The 23,054-nt window shown below is 46.6% G+C and overlaps 1 protein-coding gene across 6 annotated transcripts in view; it reads right to left on the bottom strand.

The window, feature by feature from the left end:
- LOC126922340 (homeobox protein homothorax) overlaps window positions 1–23,054 on the bottom strand; it is a 500,699-nt gene that overhangs the window by 186,886 nt on the left and 290,759 nt on the right. For all 6 annotated transcript variants that reach the window (XM_050734824.1, XM_050734825.1, XM_050734826.1 and 3 more), the window contains exon 10: window positions 10,879–11,027. In XM_050734824.1, coding sequence (XP_050590781.1) covers window positions 10,879–11,027 — 149 coding nt within the window. The remainder of the gene's footprint in view (window positions 1–10,878; window positions 11,028–23,054) is intronic.

Genomic DNA, 23,054 nt, shown 5'->3' with positions numbered 1-23,054 from the left:
TAATTGCGCGCGATAGAAATTCACGAGCCGAGCGCGCGTTTGTTCGCTCTTCCGGCATAATACGCTGGCCGACTCGTCGCTATTCGCCCGTAAATAATTTATACTGGAGTTCCGGTGTTTTGTGCTACGCCTTTATTATCGATTGAAAACAACTCGATGATATTTTGTTAACGGCCCGGTAATTAATGTTCCGCACATAAACGTCGCACCATTGTGTCAGAATGCCGGGAGCTACGGGCGAAAAGACTTAGTTAACCCGAGATGAAGGAGAAAAGAAAGGCAGAGAACCGAAAAAGGATCGAAGCTGTTGATTGACCGTTCGTTGCAAATCATTTGTTGATGGAAAGAAGGAGATGCGCGAAAGAATGCGACTCTAGCGTCGCTCTCAAAGCGTCCAACGTGTTGTGAATAATATAATCGATGAGACAGCCCTGCGCTTTGACTATATACAGTAGCGGCACAATCTAAACTGCTAGTCCTGATCGTGGATGAGAGAGAGCGAGCAAATGAATAAAAACCAAGAATAAGATGGATAGACCGGGAAGGTCGTAGACGTAAATGCCACTCGGTCGATCGACACGCACAGGTACGCGTATCGATATTTGATCGATTCGAAATATTCACACACACATGCGCGCGCGCGCGCACCCGTTCGACGTCACATGAACAGGGGAGCGTCTAATGCTAGTTAAGTACACAGGCTGCTTGGATGTCCAGTACTCTCCTTAATGGGTGCCGCTTGATATCCTGATCCGTGAAACGTTCTCTGGCACAAACACACCTAGACACGATGGATTCTAGAACAAGGCACGGATGAACTAGAATCGAGTTCATAGACTAACAGAAGTACTTCTCGCGGTCTGTTCCCGATCTTCGTCGTGCAGGGCGAGTTAGGCGGTTAGAAGAAATTTAAAGGTCCAAGGGGAATCGCGGATAAGACGTCTCTAATGGGATTGGTGTTCGCAGAAGGATCATTAAAGACGACCGGCAGGAGAGAGAAAATTCGAGGCGTTCGAAAGAGGAGCCACGTTTTATCCGTGGAGCTCGGCTCAACCTAGTTCACGGACAGCGTGGCTCTGGCTCATAAATCCGCCGGAGGCACCCATGGGACCAGCCATGACTACACGCTTTCGGAGTCGCGATAAGTGCGGTACGTTAAGCGGTTATTAAGCGAGTACTCTTAACAGTAATCGAGCTTCGGCTGGATGCTGATGAAACAGAGTACGTGTACACATCCGGTTACTCTTCACGCAAACACGCGAGCTCTATTTTAAAGATAAAAGCGATCAGGGGCAAAAGACATTTTTCAGGATAAAACCGCGATGTTTTACATTTGACGTCGAAGTAATTGCTTTGATACGAGATTGAATCGAATGTAACGAGGGACGATGGACGACAAATCAGCGTGCAAGGTGTTCAGCGGAGGAGAGTCGCCACGTAAATTCCGCCGTCCCGGATCCTTTCGAATCACCGTGACTAATCCTTGCCGCTGCGAGGACGTTTTGCATATGGATGACGGCGCGGACCTTACGTCCATTATTCGGCTTAAACCTTTAAAGTCCGAACCAGACGAGAACGGCCGTGAAAGAAAGAGAGGGAGAGAGAGAGAGAGAGAGAGAGAGAAAGCGGAGAGACGGACGGAGCAGTCGATTCTTCGGTTTGCTCGGCATGCATAATTGGATTAATTTAAACTGTAACGAAAGCACCGTCCTTGACAGATCCCGAACACGATTCTCACCTGGAAGTCTATCCATCGTTGTATCCTCTCGGTATCGAGCGAAAAATCAGCGTTACCGAATAGTGTTACGTATACAATCGGACACGCGAGAAAATAACCGCAAAGAGGACGGACGCTTGAATCTCCTTGGTTACACGGCTCGACCAATCGAGTATAATAACTCATTTCGTCTGTCATCGTAGTACTTTACCGTGGTATCCGATAACGAAGCTAGGAATCCCGTGTGTGTGGCGAAAAGTGCACAGAAGAGGAGGCGGCTCTCGAGCCTAGGCCTAACGAGCGTCACGAGCTGCAGATCTCGACGGCGAAGGTGATAGCCCCGGAAGTAGCGACGTGGAGCAGCGTCAAAGTTAAGCCTGGCCGGCCGGTCGGGACGGACGTGAGATTACGTCAAGCGACAAGTAGGACCAGAAAGGCTAATGAGTGGCCGAGCTAATACCCGGGCTCTACTCGCCGCTTAGCGAGCGTAAGGACGAGAGACGCATACAATCACACCTACATACGTATACACACATAGATTCGATACGAACACGCGTCCATGTTTGCGCTTACGACTTTCTCTTCTCCCCTTTGCCCGCGCGCCGACGATGGGATATACGCGAGCCAGCCCCGCAGGTTTAAACCTATGAATGCATATTCAAGATACGAATGTTTTAAATCCTGGCCGGATTACCCGTCGACGAGTAGTCCAGCGCGCAGCTGAAAGAGGCCAGGCGCCGCGTCGGCGGGGCAAAGGGCGCGCCTGCGACTATAAAGACGCGGCATTTTATTATTTTTCATATCGACAACGGGGGCGGGAGGGATCAGCAGCACCGGTGGCAGCACCAGGAGGAGGAGGAGGAGGAGGAGTAGCGCAAGAGGACAAGAGACGAGGAGACAAACGGGCGAAGGTAGAAAGAGAATGGCAAAACCGGAGAGGACAACGAGAACAACGGGCACGATGGAGAGAACGCCGAGGGTGAGGAGGGTGAGGGATTAACGGCGATAAATTTCGCAAAAATAGGGGCTTACCCTGTCGTGGGGCGACAGTCTAATCCTGGGTCCGCGCGCGCCACCCCTTCACCTAGACGGGGGATGGTGGCTCTCGACACTGAACCCGTTGCACGCTCCCGGTGCACCGTTCCTACACGCTAACTTCCAATACCGTCACTACGACGCTAACCGCGTACAGTTTTTGCAATTATCCAACCGGCTCTTAAGAATTCTCTTCCTTTTTTTAATCATCCACGTGGCCCGCTCCCGTCCTTCCACCAGGGAGAGTTAATCTCCGGGAAACTGAGCTCCGCCAATTAATTTCGCACGGGGATCAGTAGTTTTCCTTTGAAATTGCACGATCGATTGTTACCAATCCTCTTTTCCTTTTTTTCCTTTTATGTTTCTTTTTCCTGCGAATACAGATACCAGAAACGTAGAATGAAGATAGAGCATGTTACTAGCAACAAACCAGAACTTTCTCGTTTTGCTCGTTGTCCGGTTTCGGTAAAACGCATCAAGCATACGAGAATAATCGTCTCGGTATCTCTCGCCATAGCGGCGGCGTGGGCGAGAGTGGAGGCCTTTCCAAAGAGGGAAAGAAGGAGATTCGGCATTCAGCCGGGCGTCCAGGATGGACGCAACAATGGCTGCGCATCAACATAATTACAGTTCGCTTCGGTTGCCGGGACGGTCGCTCGACGAGGGCCAAGTATTATATTCAAATGCGAGCCAAGGCGGCGCCAGTGAGCACGAACCAAAAGCCAGAAGGGTTTGCCGTACCCCGGGGCCAACCAGCGGAGGTTGAAGGTTGTAGGTTGACCGTAGAGACACGGCGTGGATGGGGCATACCTTTCGCCAGACTAGGACAACCGAGAGGACACGGAAACGTCCCTTCGTGCGGACTACCCCACGGACAGAGGAAATTACATCGTCTTGCTTGAACCCTCTAACTTGCACAAACGATATATTTTCACACTTTGAGAAAGAGAATCTAGGGACATAAACGCACAGTGCGAAAGAGTTTATGATTTGTTAGATTTTCTTGAAGTGTTTCATTGTGTTTGTAAAAATGGTCTGTAACAATTATGCGTATTTTTTAAACAAAACAAAGTTTGGCGAATCCATTGACGTGTCCTAACTAATATACAGTGGTCACAAAAAGAATTTGAACATACTTGAATTTTCATTGAAGCTTTTTCTCGCTTTATTTTCATAGTATTAAATTGTAGTTAAATGAAGTTATTGCTAAATGGCATGAAATTTAATATACTTGCTCCTGGTGTACAAATACATCTTTATACACATCAATGAAACAATTGAAAATCTCGATACAATAAAATTAAATCATTCTGAGAACGTGATTGGCCCATATAAATCTCAACACAAATAAAGGAAACGATTAAAGATATAGTTAACTGCAAAATCCATTTAACATGATCCATGACATACAGCATCCGAATCGTGTATCGCTTTCCCTGAGAAAATCCCTAACGTAGGCAGATCGTAAAACGGAAAAACACGTTGGAATAAAGAAAGCCTTCTCAGAGGGATAAACGAGCGTCAGTATCGGTGCAGGAAGAGGAGAAAGCGAGAAGAAGCATCGACATCCCAGCCAGGGAAAGGAAGGCGAAATGAGTCGCGAGGATTTGTTCGAGCGGAAAACTGCCGCCCGATGTATGCAAACGTCTCCTCCACGTCCTTTCGAGCCGATAGGGTGACAACGGGTGCGTCGAAGAAGCTTGTAACTTCGCGGCGGAACAATTGTCCAACCACCAAAGGGAACGATGCAAGGATCACAACTAATAAACTCATCAAACATAATCGTCAGGCGCCATTGAAGAGAGAAGATAAGGCGGGCTCGTAGACCTTGACCCAGTAATTGGCAAGGACGAGCAACTCGGTAGCGGACGCGAGTCGATTAAATGGCTGGTCCAGGGGTGGCAAGGGGACAATAGATATCAGCCGGTGTACGCGGACACCACGCCGGGACCGAGATAGTAGATCTAAGTGGGCCATGCTGCGCTACGGTTATGGCGGCATAAAACGCTCGGGTAGTAGTAGTTGCGGCGACGAAGAGGGCGGCACGGGGGCAGAAGCCAACCAGTCAGCCAGCTGGCGGATCGTGGCAGTCGACTCGAGTGTCGTCGAGAGCCCCTTTACGGCCGAAAAAACGGCCGCTATGATTGTCTATGCAAATTGTTTAAAATATCCGGACTAAGACCGTTCCACCGTCTTTTGGGAGGGCGTCGTTCCATGAAATTCGCTGCGCGAGACTCGTCGACAACTGCCGACGGAGGTCTGTCTCGACAGACAGTGAAAGAAATCCTGCGAACGATCATCGTAGAATATTTTAGTCAAGCTAAATAATTTGCCTTGTAATTCGCCATGCTCGGTTACGAACGATTTTTAGGTAATATGAAAATAGACCAATTCGGCCTGTTATTTGTGGCATGATGAATGGTGAAATAGTATATCGTGTATTTACATTGACAGCTCGACGGCCATTGTTTTCTACTTATTGCGAGAAAGCAATTAAGCTCATCAAACGTTTATTCAATTAAGGTCAATATTCTCGGTTGTAATTATCATTAATCAATAGCGTGTTACTTTATTTTTACGTGTCTATAATCCTACAATAGAGTACTCATTTTTTATATTGTTTCTTACTGTATCTAAACGATATTTTTTTCATTTTCTTGCTATTATATTGTAGCGGCACACGAGTCAACGGAAAATTCAAATCCGTGGGACTCATATTGTTGTGCCTTGGAGTGTCAACATTGTTTTGATTTGCTAGATTCAAAAGTAAACCAACTTCGCACAAAACATTATCGCCATTATTTGTAATCGTCAACCGGAGTTACATTTGAACATTTTGTAAGCCCACCGATCGATATAAATAAACATACGTGCTCTCTAGGAATCAGAAAAGCGAATCCTACAGTATAGTATAGTATATTATACAGTATAGCAGCATAGCGAGTTGTACAGTAGCATTGAGCGAGCGACGATTACAACCGACTACATCTGCACTTATATTTAAAGTGATTTTAATATAAACTGACTATTTTATTACACGTCTCTTAATAAACCACCTCAATATCAGATAATAGCGAAATCTCATAACGTACAACAAATTTCATAATTCCGTGCAAAGTTCAAGACTGAATTTTACGGTGTTGAAGCTTAAATAATTCGGATAACTCTACCTTACTGTATTCTCTCGATTTCGACGAGCGATCTCAAGGGAAGGTTTCACTCTTCGGGAAGGTGACTCTCGTGAAATGATGACGTACAACGGCTAGTAAATTTAGAAAGAGACGATTAAAAGGCTTGACCGTAGTCGTGACGGGGAAACATGATCTTGGTCGGAAATAACGGATTAGCAATTCTATTGGTCAGAGAAAAAGGACCGGATTATGGCGTTTTACAGGGAGAGAGTAACGTCGAACGTGGAAGAATGCCGCCACGCGTCAGATCGATCTGCCCGTTTTTGTTAGCAGCTTCACGCTGAGTCCCGATCCGATCGGCGCGCGCGATACGGATGAATTAAAGATCGCGGCAAGATATATTGGTATGGCAGCGCGCAATACGCTAAATGAAACGCGGTTCATTATCGATCTTGATGAAACTACGCTTGCATCTCTCAACCTGCGGTCGCTGGTGTGCACGCGTACGTGTGCGCCTGTACGTATGCGTGTGCATGTGCAGATAATGGCATTGCCGGTTTGTGGTTTGTACCATAGCAGCATTACTTGCCTTAGATGGCTTATTGATTGCCACGACTATGCTCCGTTCTCGCGTTACAACACGAAACACGGAATAAGAATAGTCGTACGCTTCTCGGTTACTCTATCTCTTTACGCCTTAAACGTTCTTTCGGTAGAGTTCACCTTTCCCTTAATTTCGACGAGACGAAAGACGAGTAGAATTATATCGATTAATGACCGGAGACTAAACGAAGATCTTTGCTACAGGTCGGAGTTAAACATTCATAGATCTCGCCGAGGAAGGATCTGATACGAAACTAGCTTGCTCGCCGTGAAATTTATTTGACCGAAGGTAAAAGAGATTCCTGGGAGCCACTCGATACGTGAAACGGCGCAACGCGCGGAACTGGCAAATGTAATTTCGCGAAATGTTTCCATTGATATAAGAAGACTCCGGTACGATGTCTAGGGATAAGGGCGACGCCGAAGCAGGAAGAAAGATCGAGGAACAGGCGGGCAAAAGGCGGAGATAGAAAATGGAAGAACGAGAGAAACCAGGGGTTGGGAACGGAAGGCGCGGCGCGGCGAAGTCGCAGGAAACTGCAAGCTAGACGGGATATATCTTCCAAGTAAATTAAAATGGATTATATATGTCGACTCCATCTTCAATCTTTCTTCTTTTCCTGCCCCGCGTATTTCCGCATTATCGCTCGAGCGCCACGTGCAATTGTTACTGGCTCGAACGAAACTTTCCTAATGAATTTCTATTCTTTCGTTGAAATCTTCTTTCGTTGTCTTAGATTTGCTGGTAAATTCAGATACAATATATCAACTGCAGTTCGATACCAGTCGGCGAATCGCGGCTTATATCGCCAGTTTCGTCGGGAAGAATAATTTCCTACATAGAACAGATTGCTACATACATGTACGACGACACAGAATCCTAAAAGGAGGACAATCCTAGAGAAGACTCTCTCGTAGTTCCAAACATCGTTGCCGAAGCAACGTGTGCGAAGGAAGGAACGAACAGAGAGAAGTGGTAGTAGGTCGGTGGCCACAATTCTGGAAAGCCCAAGTTAGCTGGCATGGAAGGTCGGGACACGGAGTCGACCATGATGTATGCTCCTCTTCCGTCTAATTAAACTTGGGGAGGGTCGCAGAGTTGGTTGGTTGGTCGGTTGGTTGGTACGCTGGCTGGTCGGACAGACGTACGGACGGCCGGTGAGGGGCGGCCGTCGGGATGGCTTTCAAAATGACAGCCAAGGAGCAAGAGAGAAGGAGCGAAAGCGGCTGAAACCCGGTGAGAACTGGTGAACAAGAGACCCACCGGAGAAAGACGTCGCTTCTCCCAACCTCTCGTCGGTACAACCGGAACGATTTCGTACACTGACGGCGTTACGACGTTCTCGCTGTTTGAACATCCTTGTATCGAATTAACGTCGACCCTTTCTATTCGCGACCACGTCTAAATTATTCATGTTCTAAGCGGCTTCCAGACGACAAATAAATCACCGATTTGGCGTCATGTCCCGAACGCTATTTACAAGTTCCTGGATTAAATGGCTCTTTCCCGGCGCGACTTTCACCCGGTTGACCGTGACTTTCCCGTTCAGTTTTCGCGTTTTACACGACGCACGTCGCGAAACTTCTCGACCAGAGTCAACATTCCAACTCGCTGTGTTACGGTATTTAATGACACAAAGAAGAAGAAGTTAGACCGTAGAATATCAGATTGCGTCTAACGCAAGCCAACTAAGTGTAGCCACTCCGCCTCCATCAAATTAATTTAATGTATACTCGGTCGTACAAGACTCGGCTGACAACTCTTCGCGTCTACCAATCGTGCAGCTTTCCATGCAACATATTCGTCTCCTTTGATCTAACATCGGCCAAAACACAAATTAGTTTTTCCCTTTTCATCGTCTACGACCGCGACAAGCGCTTTTATCCGAGCTGACCGCCACGTTCCTTATTCAATCGTAGTCATCTATATATGGCTGTATGTAAACTGTGTCTATGTACTATGTGATGCCGCTTTCCCGCTCCTGTTGCTCTCTCTCTCTCTCTCTCTCTCTCTCTCTCTTTCTTTTGCTCTGCGTCAATGCGGAACGCGAGATTGGCGTTGGCTTTCTCGAACGGGAACAGGTTATTGGCGAGCTCCGACGAATTCCTTGGCGCGGGTCCCCGTGATTCCGAAATGTTTCGCCGACGGGGTGAAACGACGTGGCCGGTGGCCTGCTACGATCTGGAATCCTCGATGAAAACGACGCGACGCCCGACCACGTCCACGACAAGACACGATGGAACGAACGACAACGTCGCGTTCGCTTTCACGGTGATAAATTTACCGAAGCGAACAGCTTGGTATTCAAGTTCGACCGTTACTCGATTTATTTGCACTTTAACGTGACACAATAAGCAACCAGAGAGATACTGCCTGCCGATGAAAGTAGATATCGAATATGTGGAATATATAGATATAATGACGTTAAGATACATCGAAGAAAATGTAGAGAAGCAGCTAGTTGTACCGTGATTGAGCCACATTCGTTTCAGACATCTGTTCCGCAATAATTACCGACGAAACGGTCCCGCAGGGTGAACAAGGAGAATGTTAGCCCTTGTTGCGGTCATAAGTCATCGCGGGAGAAAGATTAGGACGCTAAATCAAGGCTGTTGAGGCCGTAATTCGTTTGCTGGAAAAAGGGAACGTCGGAAGGAGCTCTTTAAGAGACTGTCACTCGAGTGAATACACACTTGGCTCGAGTCAGTTACTCTTTTAAGCCGTAATATGTATCCAGTGCGCCGAATGAATTCTGGTTCATGGTACAGTTGCTTAATCGCTCGTAATAGAGCCGAGACGAATGCCTGACCAAGACGACCGTCACGAAAAACCGCTGTAATTTCTGGCAGTGGATATCACGTAATAGTACAGCCATGGAGTATCAAACTTGCAACGAATTCCGCGAGTATATCCCTCATGAAAATTATTTTTATCTTCTAATCGTAATTATTGATACTTTGGTCACGTGGTTAGATTGCTGAAAAAACAGGATCCTTCTAATCAATTAAACTCCATTTCTATCGTTTCATTCTGTTCACATTACCTCGATATACCGCGAATCTGATCTCCCGAGTGAATAATAATTTCCAACGAGTTCGTTGTTTGCTACTCGTGATAGCACGTATTACCACTGAATGCTATTCGCATTTCCACAATATTTGTGAACTGTTCGCCAACTCTAGCGAAAGCAGCTAAATAACACTTCGCAAAATCGCCAGCTAAAGCAACCTAAAACGACCGAGTACTTGAAGAGCATCAACACAGAGACACATTCTGGAGTAACATTAAAATCCTTTCAAGCACCGCCGCGTTAACCTGCTGCAAGCTCTGGAGAACGCGATTAACCGAATAAGAGGAAGGCCGCGGTCGCGGTATCAGGGGGCGAAGCTCGTCTTTTCACAACGCGCGATATCGTCATCGCGCAAACAGCGTATATGCATTAAACCATGAACCCACTATCCCCGACGTCATATCCAATACACGTTGTTAGGGGGTTGGTGAAGCCGGCGCTAGAGAAGCGTGGAGAAAGCGGGGTATCGGGGGACGCGGACGGCGTGCTGGTTGCGGGGTGGTTTCGAGGGTAGCTGCCAACCCTCCCCCCGGTGCGGTAATGGCATTAACTGAGCTGCAATATGATTACCGCTCTCGCAAGGTAACCTGATCACACCCGAAATCTATGGGGTGTCCGTAGTATGAGGGACAATGTACCGTGCTCCGAATTGCCGCGCGCAACGTTACGCAACCGCGGCTACCGGCAACCAGCGCGCAACATTCTCTCTCTCTCTCTTTTCTCCCTTCCCGGTCCCTTTAATCGCGTTGCGCTTTTTGCGGCTCAGATTACCCGTGAATCATTAGATGGCCGAGGACCCGGTGGGTTACGAACAGAGGAGGCACCGCGGCCACCGCTCCTTATCTTGGCATTAGGAGATTAGTACGTCCCTCTGCTCTCGAACGCGTTTTTCCGTCTTCGCCTTTGCTTTTTCTTTTTCTCATCGTTCCCCGAGCTTAACTCCAGCGCCGGGTAAAAGCAATTTAGGAAATGTTTCTTTTTGCCGCGACGTTTCGTTGCGTCGTTTATCTTCGCTTCTCGGTTTTAAGCGCCGCTTGATAAGTGAATAATCGTTTGGAAACGATATTTAAACGGATAGGTTTTCACTTGCTTTACTGCCGTTATTTCAGAGAAGAAACTTAGGTAGGTTTCTTCCATGTAGGTCACGTTTGTGTACGGTTTGCAATAAGAACATATACAAGTGAAAGTCAGAGCGATCGTTAACGAAGACGACGAACGACGTCGTTTGTTGTTGCCTGGCGACGCGTGTGAAAGACTCACGGACAGAGAAACGTCATGGAAACGTGCGATACGCGATGAAAGGTATATGCAAAATACTTACCGTGAGGTGTTGAAACAGCCACGCCCTGAGGATATTGGTCGCGACTTTGGGGAAGATGCCCCTCTTCTTCTGGTTCTTCTTACCCGACGAATCGTCGTCTTCCTCACCGGTGCCCTCGCCGCTGCCGATACTCGCGTTACTCGCGTCACCTGTAACCAAACGAAATTCGATCACATTAATCTTCTATTAAAAATCACTGGAAAAAACTACATTTGAAACGATTAAAAATAACAATTGATTAACGTACGATAACGTGCCATTTAAATATTGTTAGACGGTATAAAGAATCAAATCTGTTCCTCGAAATAGAAGAGTTTTCGATCGTATCATGAACTTGGTCTAAGAACAAACTCTAACAACAATAAAACTTAACATAGATATAAAAAAATTACAACGATCACTTCGTACGTCACCCTTTTTAGAACCGAAATATATTTCGATTGTATTATTAAGGGTGAGATTTTAAAGTACTTTAAACCACGTCCCGATTTTCGGCGCAAAGTAGACTGAACGCGATAACTGCCTCACCCCTATGACCGGTTCCCATGCATACAAACACCATTAAGCCACCCGCAATCACCCTGTCCCTCTTTCTCCGGCTGGCCCCCCTAAACGTTCTAGCCCCGATTCCGATGCCGTGCCTCTGCCCCCCCATCCTTCGCTTTCATCCCCTGGGCGCATTAATTCCCCGTCATTTATCAATCTTAGCTTTTTAATTGCACGGTCACCGGGGACTCGAGCAGCGAGACGGTAATGAGAGATATTAAGACGGCTTACGGTCACGCTTTGCCGAAGCAAATATCATTTTTATAAATTATCGGGCCGGAGCCATTTCCAGGTATCCTCCCCGTTCATTTCTATCCCCTTTTTCCGTCAGATCCATTCCTTGCATTAATTAAGAGCCGAGCTGATGAACTCATCCGGCGCTGCCGGCTGGCTGAAAATTGATGCTTTCGAGAAAGCCACTCGATGTTATTTTTCGCGAAGTCAGCATATTATACAATCAGAACTTGCCTAAGTATCACAAAACAACTCGGATCGCTTTTGTTCAGTTACACATAACGCCAAGGCTATAGCGACGAATCAAATATTCGAACATTGCAATGCTTATGCTCAAAAAAATCTGTATACCGACACGTTCGATTACATTGACGCCATTGAATTCGTCAGAATGTCAGTATCGTCCGAATACGCATCCACCGTAACCATAGCCTTAAACATTTACTTCTGGGACTAGTAAGTAGAATAGGAACATCCTGGTCAGATACTTGGTCCCATATTCGAAACCAAATGACTCGCTTTCTAAACGAATTCTTCGTTAGAAATTGCACTAAATTGAAGTCGATTATGTACTGGGCTATCGCTCGCCAGGTGGTACATAAAAATAGTAACGAACGATTGAATCGGAGCAGCAATAAACGCGATCATCAAAATTCAGCTGGCGTACCGGTCGATCGATCTCGTTTGAAACGGCCGGAAGTCCGAGGTTTCCTTTATTCTTATTCCTCTCTCTCTCTCTCTCTCTCTCTCTCTCTCTCTCTCTCTCTCTCTCTTTCTCTGTGGATTGGCGCGGAAGGAGAACGGCAGGCTACTTACGCCGACGGATTATAAATGACCGAGCCTTATCGTGCCGCCCAAGGCTCCGGTTCCCAAGGTTCTATCGTAACAGAGAGATCAGGGTGAGCCTCAGTGCTCCCGGGGGTTTCACGATGACAGGTCGCCCGGGGGCGCCAACCCAATATCGCCACCAACGCCACCACCCCTCGAGAGCCGAGGAACGGTCTCGTGACCGAGATTAACTTTGAATTCGTCCGGCGAAAAGGGTGGCCGGTAGCAGGACGAAAAATTTGTCCGTCGTAGGAGCGGACGGGGCGAAACGGCGGGAGATCGATGGAAATCGGAGCCGTGCACGACGTATCTTCGCGTTCGTCGTTCTCTCCGGCAACGATCAAGGGCTGGAGAAAACCAAAGGGAAAAGCGATCGACTTCGATCAGCCTCCGTGGACCACCTGCCATTCGATTTCAGCGACGAGATTTCGGATCTGACGGCGTATTTCACTGTACGGAACGCACGAATGTTCCATTAAGAATGCGAATTCTTTTTGAACGTGTGGTTTTCGAACTACGATCGCCATGGCTAAATCGATAGTAGTAACAGTAATTCGACAGTAATTGGATACATGCCCTGGGAAGACGATTTATATTATATCCTTCGAGATCGAATAATTGTTTGTCAGGACACGATTTCTATAATCGTTTCTACGTACTGCTCAGAAATTAATATTCATGTGATTTTCCCATTAATAAAGTGACAAATTTTAGGCTGTAAGAAAATTGTATAATAGAACTTAATTACCTGGACTCCGTTTATATTTACTTATCAAACGAAATTTTAGTTATTGCTCGATTAATTGCGCTACTAGAACTTCTATTACACGGATGTGAAATAATACACAGAGAGGGAAATTGATGAACCCCTATTACATGAATCCCAGTTATATAAATTGTTTGTCTCCCGACAAGTTTCAGTAAGCGTATTTCTACCGCATTTATATTTTTCTGCCCCCATAACGTGACCAGACATGTCTACAATAGGTAAATAACTCTCTCTTCTCTTCAATATATCAAAGATTCAGGGAGAAATCTGGTAAATCTACATCTCGGACTAACCACGATTTATCCTAGAATCGCAAATTGCTTCTAATGTATCTAACTAAATGTAGAAATCAGTGCGATAGAACGTGCAGATAGAACGGGTATAGACCGCGGTGCAGGAAGACTAGGCTCATGCAATCGCGCAATAACGGCCAAGAAATCACGTCATCACAGCGAGCCATCACGGTTGGATTCACAAGGAGCCAGGAGTCTTGGCGTCGATCCGTTTCCCTCTCTGGAGTAGGACGCTTGTTTTCGTTCGGGGAACAAGAGAGAGCCGTTCGTGGTGGTCCTTGTGTTCACAATACAAAAACGACGTTAGGTCCTCTCTCGATTCGTCGTCGACCAGCGTTGTTCCACGGGCTGTAATGGCGAGCCCGTACTGGAGAATAGAGCAGTCTAGAGGCGCGCGGAACGGCCAGCAACCGGCTAACGGAATAACGGAATGGCCAGCGGACCGTCCCCCTGATTGCAGTTAATTTACTCGGTGAATCGAGTTAATGTAGCGTGCCGATCGTACGCTGCCGTTACCGTGCCCTGACGTATCGGTCGAAGAAGCCGTGCTCTCCGGCTCCTGCTCGTCAGGAATTTCTCATTTCCGCGAGAGAGAAACTAATCCCACCGAAAAACGAACCTTCTCATCCTGAGCGGCTACAAGAAACGGAAGACGGACGTCGCAAACTAGACACCAACGCTAAAGAGATACGTTTTCCAAGGAGACGTGGAATGCTCCGATTGTTTTCAGACAGGAAGGAAAAAGGTAGAATAATGGAATTACTCGAACTAAGGTTGCGTTTGATCAGAGTTATGTGAAAGAAATACCGTGTCCTCTTCATCGACAATAATGTGGACAACGTGTTAAAGGCACGCACTTTTCAGCACGTGGAATATTTCGAACGTTTTCAAAAACGAAGGTGAAAAAATAATGGAAAAATGTTACGTTTGATTAAAATTGTGTATCGTAAATGCCAACTAATATTCACCGTCGATGATTAAAGCGAGTTGCTTCTTCTTTATATGTATCGTTTTATCTAAAGCATTAAGGTAACTAGAAGTGCTAGGCTAAAGGATACGCATCTAGCGCACGATGCATCTAATTTCCCACCATTCTAGAGCAATTAAGATCCGGCAATTAAGAATCCTGGCAAGGAGAATCCGGTTCTGTATAGTTCGCGCATGTCGTTTCGCAATTTTACATCCGCAGTTTTGCAGATGAACTTCAACACGCGTGAACCAAGGTTCGAACTGCGATGCGTATCATCATCAGTGAAGAAAGTACGATGAGATCATAACATGTATCGATTAGGCTTCGATATTTAGATGTTTAAATGTCGCAGTAGAGGAATCGACAGAAACCTAAATACATACATAAAGATTAACATCTTCAAAATTAAATCTTTATGGAGTATAATTTAGTCCGAATTAAATCTGTATGGAAAATTACGCATAGCGCATTAGCTGAAACTGCATGAATCAGAAAGCTACTCGATACTTAGCCGCACGACCTCGCTACGCTACTACTTAATAACGTTCTCGTTTATAATCCAACCACGGCGCTATTCACGCGTGACCAACTACCCACGTCCTGTCAATCATCGAAACCACGTTTGTCTACCTTCCGATCCTACCCAACGACCAACCGCTACCCCAATTTGATTCTCGATCGCCTTAAAATACCTTAAACACATTGCGAAACATTGCGAGAAGCAGAAACAAGTGTCTCCTCGGTGTAACCAGGCAACAGCCATAGGAAATTAAACGCGTGCAGGCATCGGGATGAAATTTAACGCGGCGATAAATTCCAGGGCGGAAAGTCGCGAAAATTGTGGATGGCATGCGCTAGTGCACGCGTGCACGCGCGCGTTCCCTCTACAACGCGTTTACGAGCGACACACAGCGGCAAACGCCATGGTGGGAGCTATATCGTCCTCGTGTTGATTTACCGCGGCGCACCGCGCATTTTTACTGCCACGTTATAGAGATTTAAGTGTAGCCAATTATACGTTTACGCCGTTCCTGTTCCCCCTGGTGCCGGGAACATCAGACGACGAAGAGGATCGTCACGTTCTGGGACCAACGCGGATGCAAGAGAGAACACCGATTCCCTTCTTTCTCCTTCTTAGCTTCTTTCTTTCGAAAGCTTTCGCGAGCTATATTTAGTCGATGGGTCAAGAATAAGCGAAGTCTCACGTCGGCCTGACTATACGCTATTTCGGGGGACACGGTGAAAACACGCGGTCTCTACGCCGAACTGGCTGCCATCGGGGAAACAACCTTTTCCTTGGTATTCGTACCGATAATAAGAGCGCTATGATTGTAGACATATTTTATGAGTATATTACAGTTGCTACAAAAGGTATTGACACCTCACCTTCCAATGAAACGTGTTTTTATCAGGTTCTACGTTTCATTTCCGTATCAAATTTTGGTAGACGTGTGAGAGTCCTACTAAATGATACGAAATGCAATATTCTTGGATCTAAATAATTAGTATGTAAATTCTATATTATAAATTTAGTGGTATGGCAATACCTTTCATGGGTATTATGCATATGTTCTATACACTGTATGTGTGCTATACGAAACATTTCATTATGCTGTGTTATAGAAGCAAATATTCGACACCCAGCCACCCTGTATTTCATATCGCGTATCACGATACAGGTATCTTTATATGAAATAGGATTAACGGTATCAGAAGGAAAGTCACGTCATATTTTGTATCTAAAGCCCGCGAAACAATCGAAGAATGGTTAATTACACGCGGCGATTCGTCTCGCAGTGATAAATACGTTATTCTCTTGAACTGAATGGAGAATAGGATGATCAGGATGATCACGAGTGGAGTTCATGGGCCTGCAGCGTGTTCGCTTGACCGAGCATCGTACATGGTGATTCGCCTTTGGAAATAATAAGCCACGATGACTGTAATAATCGTGATCGAAAACCAATGAGACGGACGTATGTACGTGATCATTAGCAAAGTTGCGTGCATGAAGAGAATAACAAGGGAGCAACGAGCTTAAACGCTACGATAACACAATAATTCCGATAGAAGCAAGTAGCAATTAGTGTCACGCGTCGTCATTTTTATCGTCGATCGAAAGGGAATCTCATGGTGTTCTGGAAGATGACAGAGACGAGATAAAGAAGCTCAACACCATCGAATACGTCTTCTCTTCGGAACCGAGAGCCCTACCTCTATTTAGGGTGGCCGTGCGGACTGTCGAAATAAACCGCGCATATGGCCACCGAAAATAAACTCCTTATTCCCATTCCGTCGAACGAACCCTGTTCACTTCAACTCCTCTTCCCTTACTTTACTATCTCTCGTGGTTGTTCGTTCCAGTCCTCGTCCCAGTCTTCGTTCCAGCCGAGTGGATCTGCTTCGAACTCTTTGCAAGTACCAAGCGTAAAGGCGCCGCAACCTTCTGTCTACCAGCGTAGGTAGAGAAACGCATCGGATACCGAGGCATTTATTTGCTGATACGCTAGCTGATACGGCACGCGTAGAATCACGAAGCTCTGGAAAATGTGTCCAAGCAAAAAGCAAGAAGAAACGAAATAAAAAGTATCGTCCTACACGCTCCCATGACTATCGCGTTTCGTAGAAAAATGGCGGAAGTCTCCTACGCAATTGAGATGCTTAAGTTATCGAATCTTGGGTTGCTCCGTAACTAATTTGACGGAAGAAGAAAGATAAGGGAACGAAGAAGTCATACTTCAAAATATGTTCGACTTAGCAGTGTATGGTAAAATTACAAACGAAAAAAAGTGGTTTAATGGAAAACGCAAGTTTGTGCATTATTTGAGAGTAAATTGCGAGCAGTGTCGCTAAAGTTTGACGAAATATTGGCCCGTTAAAGCCGCGATTTATTTATCGATATTAGAGGATGTGAAATATGAAAGGAGTTAAATCAAGCCCAGCGATACATATATGTGTATATAGATACGTATATATACATTTCATTTTTCAAAACACATCGTGAACGTCACGCAAAAATAAACGATAAAGAGCGAATGCCGTTAAGTGGAAAATTTAATATCCCATGTTTCTCTATGATGTAATATTTGCAATAAACGTTCGTTGTATTTTCACGCAGTTTTCCACGCACGTATCGAACGTATGAAATAAAGTCGTACCGGTGTATATTTTAGATTCGAACGCTATAAAAATGTGCTTTACTAAAATGTCCGCTCTTATTTTCCTATTTTTTTTTTTTTTTTTTTCAATCTCACGCAACGAACACTTTTTTTCTATCAATAACCATTTCGCTTCTAATTCGATTATCCAAACCAGCACGGCCACTATCCATTAGAGGCGCCATAAACGTCAACGAAAGTTCCAACAATCGCGCCGATATTTCCTCCATATCCGTTTAACAGAAAAAAGAGGGGAAAAAAGGAAGGGAAAGCTGGAAAAGATCGAACGGCTGTAAGATAAAGTTCGATACGCCATCTTGACCGGGGGGAGGAAAGGACTTTTCGCGTGGTTGAAAATCACGAAAGGGGTCAACGCACCAAAACACGCTTATTCTCGTTCGTTCAGAACGGCCTCGACCAGTTATACTAGCACCGACCAAAGCGAGAGAAGGAGAGTGCAGGTTCTCTGTTCACCAATTCCGAAACTATTTTCGGCGATGAAATGCAGCTCGACGGATCGTAGCCCACCTCCCGCATCCCTCTCTACTTTCCATTGGTGGTTGACTCCCACCCCCATTTTTTTTCCTCCACGCCAGCGGAGGTAGATTTCTCGTGTCGCCCTTGCGCTAAGATCGCCACGGTCGATTTCCCGTGGCGCGCTTGTATCACGACTGACACGGACAGGCCGCTTAATCCGAGAATCTGCTTAACCAAAAGATTAATTGGCGATTGTGAGAGAGATGAGGCGCGATGAGGAGTCTGCCCTGTCGCGGTGACGGCGTCCCGCGGCAACGAAATCGGCCCGCGTCGGCGTCGCGCGGCGGCAGCCAACGGCGAGCACGCTTTGTAGGAGTTTGTCTTACAAATGAGCCGAGCGACGGGGATAATTTAGTACGCAGCGGCCGCGCGCGTTAACCTTTCGCTGCGCGACACTTGGACGCGCTCGTTACGCTTTGCTTACCACGCGGCTGGCTATGCCTTATTCGGTGCGAACGATCGCGAGCAGATCTCACGGTTCGATTATATGCGAAGAAAGAAAGTGGTACGCGACGACACGTCGCGTCCTGGAGAAAACGTTCGGTAGGATTCTGGTTTATTCTTTGTATAGAGAGAGAATCGTTGGAGGCTTTAAAGAAATTCATGTTGGAAATGTTATTCCAACAGTTGGGCACGTTCATCGCTGATTGTATTCTCTGAGAGCTTTTGTAAAAAATTTATCTCTCTATCGTAGAACTTTAAGTAAATCATTCGAAAACCTATTTTTCATAGCCACATGATTATAGAAGATAATAATAATGAAACGTGGAACATTTAAAATCTTCGTGTTCTTTATATCTTAGGTAAAGGTATATTACACAGTCTGTTACGAAATAACGACCAAATATTTGAAGTGAAATGAGGAAAAGCATACACGTTTTGTAATTATTCGTAGGATATTTTAATTGAGAAGAGTGCTATACGTTAATCATACTAAGATATATTATTGCTCGTCTAATGAAACTTTTTTCTATTATGAACCATTGATGGCTCGCAATAGAGAAAATAGTTTTCGATTGCGTAACGTACAAAAATGTAGCAGTCAAGTCGTTGAGAAGGAGAGACTCTACTTTTGTAAAATTCCTGCAACCACGGTGACGTAAGACACGTCGTCGAAAACCGAACGTATAGACGAAAATACCGACCTATTGTCATCACGGGGCGAAGAACACGAGTTGAAGGGAAGAAAGAACCAGCGATGACACCGAATTTGTCCGAATTAATGTCTCGGAGTAATATCTGGAACTTTCTCATTTCGAGCGAAGCTGCATCTTCTTTTGTTCGTTTTGGATTTCCGAAAGCGACTACAGAAACGTGGGGGAGATGTTGAATCGAACGAGTGATTTCGAGTAATTGTTTACACGAACTTGGGAAAACGGCGCGCGAAGCGACGAGCACGTCAAAGTGGTCGAAAGAGAAACACGTATTTTTCGACACCTGACGCAGCTCGTCAACGATGAACGTCGTACGCTCGCCACTTATTTACCGAGTCAAAATAGAAGGTATTAATAGGTCTCGTAAAAGAGGGTTCTGCGTCTTCATTCCACGAAATTATTTGGCACTTCTCGCGGTGGTCGAACGCGTTCAACCATGACTTTTCCGAAACGAATCGCCAACGTAACCGAATCCATTTCCCAATCTCATAACATCCCCTTGCGCAACGTTTTTAAACTTTCCATCCAAAACATTTCGAAATACGAGAGCGCAATTTATTCTTAGACCTGCTCTCACACGCGCGCCTCTTAAATAAAGAAACTCTCCGGCGAACCACACCTTCCTTCCATTTCCATCGTCTCATCCGTTAAAAAATAAAAGAAAGAAAAAAAAGATGACCTGTTGCAAAACGGCCAAGAAAATTCATCCATACGAAAGAAGGGAAAAGAAGGCGGTCGGGGACAAGCATTGGATCGCAGCGCGCGAAGGCGAGGAACGAACGAGCGAGCGAGTCGAGCGGTTGATTGAGACATCGACGGAGCAGCTGTGACAGTTATCTGATTCATGGACATGCCGAGTATATTTTATGCCGTACGACCTATGAATACAGATCGATCGGACGCGGGACAGCGGTGGCCGTGGCGGCTCGACTGGCCCGAGGAGATCATAGGTACCTCCGCGTATATGGATATATCAATTACGCGCGCGTACGCGGACGAAGCCGCACCGCAGCACGTACTCACGCGAAGAAGCTACGCGGCCGAGCAACGATGCAACGAACGCGTCGCGTTAGACGGAACTGCGCGGCGGGGAACATCGCATTACGATTCATCAGGCGTCCGGGTACCAGTTCCGCGAGGATCCGCGGAGATACTTATCCGGTAACAATCTACGTGATAAATCGCCGATTTGTATCGACGCATCGTGTTGTCCTCCGATACGAAATGACGCGGCGTAAATCGCCTCGCGATCCAGCCGCTCTCGACCTCTTCTCCTCGTCTTCGTCTTCGGCGAGCGATTACGATTACGTTCGTCGTGATCGCGTAGCGTGCAGGCGATACAGAGGATTACGGGACGCGTGTAGCGTGTGGGAAAGCGATATCGGATCGGTCGGAGAGAAAGCAAACGTTGGCGGAAGAGACTCCATCGAACTAATCTGCTCTGGTCCCGGCTAACGCATCGTTCGCGTGCACGGATATTCGGCGGCAAGACGAATCCTCGACAGACGCGGCCGCATTAACATAAAAGTCGCGACGCAGATTTATCGTGGCGAGTAAATAACGATCGTCAGCGGGAAACGACGCGCGGAGCTCGTTGCGCAACCACCGAAGGCGCCTCCGTTAACGCGAGCATTAGCCATGGCGATAACGCGCCGCGTCAGGAATCGCGTAATTGCGCGCGTGCAAAAGAAAACGAAAAAAAAAAACGAGTCGACCGCAGACGCCAGAGAATTTTGTATTTTGTTCGTTTCATGTACCTACCGTAAGATGTTGGAACGATCGTAGCAAATGCAAATCGAGGTGACGCGATTCGAATCTGGACTTGCGTCCGATTCTCTGACAGATAGGTAGTTGATGTCATCTTGGAACGTCCAGCTGGCGTCAAAAGCCATCAGCTCGAATGGCAATGCAGTCGTTGAACGTTAGCGTGGAACGTGAAATGGAACGAGAAACGTAGAAACGCGAAAGGGAGATATCAACGTGGCCGATGCTGGCAGCCAGGCACGTACGGAGATTGCACTAATTAATGCCACGGGACCGAGAGGCCGACGCTGTGGACTCGCTGATGTGCTGCCGCTAGGAACGACGCTGTTACTATGATAATTACCGGCAGAACGTGAGGCTCCGTCTTAATTGGGACTACCGGAGCGAATTAATAACGCGACACCAACGATGACCCGTTTCGCGACACCTCCTACAGCTTCTCGATTGCTCGCTTCCGATTAGTTATCGTCGATGGGAACGTCACCGGTTGACGTTCATTAAGGGAACGCAATTTCTATGCTAAAGGACATTTGATCGGATTTGTGGTTACTTGATAATGGAACGAGACAAACATGGATCAAAGAAAATTGCAGAGATAATGCACTATGTAAATTACAACGTTGGACGAAAAAATGTAAGATTTGATCGGAGAGAAGTAGGAAACCGATCAATTTCGTCGGGGCTAATCGTTTAAACTTTGAAAAATTAAGCGTCGATCATAAGGTATACTATCTTGAAATGAAAAAAAAATGTAAGTAGATTAATTTCGCGGATAGAAATTTTGAAACACTTCTGGCTAAAAGTTTACTTTACTTTCTCAAGCGGAGACGAACATCCGCGGAAGAGTCAGTAAAATCGGTCGTATGAGCGGAAACTTAACGCGTGGTAGAAATAAAAGCGTTAATGGCGATACGCCACCGGTAGATACGTCGGGACGCCGTTTTCGTCGTTTTCTTCTCCGTCTACTCCGACTTCTCTGTTGGTTGACGTACGCGGGATGGCTTTCGGGTACATGTGACGAGCACGTGTCTCGAACTGGTACGTATCGGCTTTCGCCTTGGAATTAGTAAGCGGGTAGAGAGAGATAGTGAGTTTTCGCGGCCGGCGACGGAAGGGAAGCGGTAGGCAGCTCTACTTTTTGTCACCGTGTGCGGCGTCGCGACGCGTTTAAACTTTTCGTCATGCATCACGACGCGTTAACTCCCGTTTATTTCCAGTAGGAACCCTCTGCCACATATTTATAACCTAATCGGGTGCGAACGCGTCGAAACTCCCCTTCGAACGTCGACTATATTTATGTTACGTCGCCGTAGAAAATTTTGAAATTCGTATCGAACGTGAAGAAACTCGACCGATTCCACCGACTTTCTTCGTGGCAATTAGCGCGTTGCTCGTGGCCGAGGCGTCCCATTAACCGGCTAATTAACTCGAAGAATGAAACACCGAAGACGGAGAACCGTGGACCTTAATATTGACGATCTATCAAGCCGACTAGAAATTTAACCGTGACGTCGTATTCACACGGCCGACCGCGTGCACGGCATCAGCATGCAAATACGAAACTCGGTGCAATAGCGAGCACAGTTCTTGCCCGACAGACGCGAGACAGTGCCACGAAGGGAACGAAGGGAGAGAAACGCGGAGAAGAGCTCAAGAGAAATGGGCGCCGGTGGCCAGTAATGAGCCAGAAAACTGGCGACAGCTACGCTATGCCCTCTATATCCTATCCCAACGAGACGAGGCGCGATATTGTGCGACGTTCTCTCGCATCTAACTCTCGCACACGGCCGCGTCTCTGTTCCTTCGCAGTACGTACACATGGTGCGTTCTCGCTGGTGTGCCGGTGCACGCGCGGGCCCATAACTCACTGCGACTGGCCCGCAGGCCCGTCTTGTTAGCGCCCCGCAGAAACCGAACTGAGGA

The sequence above is a fragment of the Bombus affinis genome, chromosome 11 (genome assembly GCF_024516045.1).
Source record: "Bombus affinis isolate iyBomAffi1 chromosome 11, iyBomAffi1.2, whole genome shotgun sequence".
NCBI lineage: Eukaryota > Metazoa > Arthropoda > Insecta > Hymenoptera > Apidae > Bombus > Bombus affinis.
The sequence above is the reverse complement of the archived record's forward strand: the minus strand, read 5'-3'. Positions and strand labels throughout refer to the sequence as shown.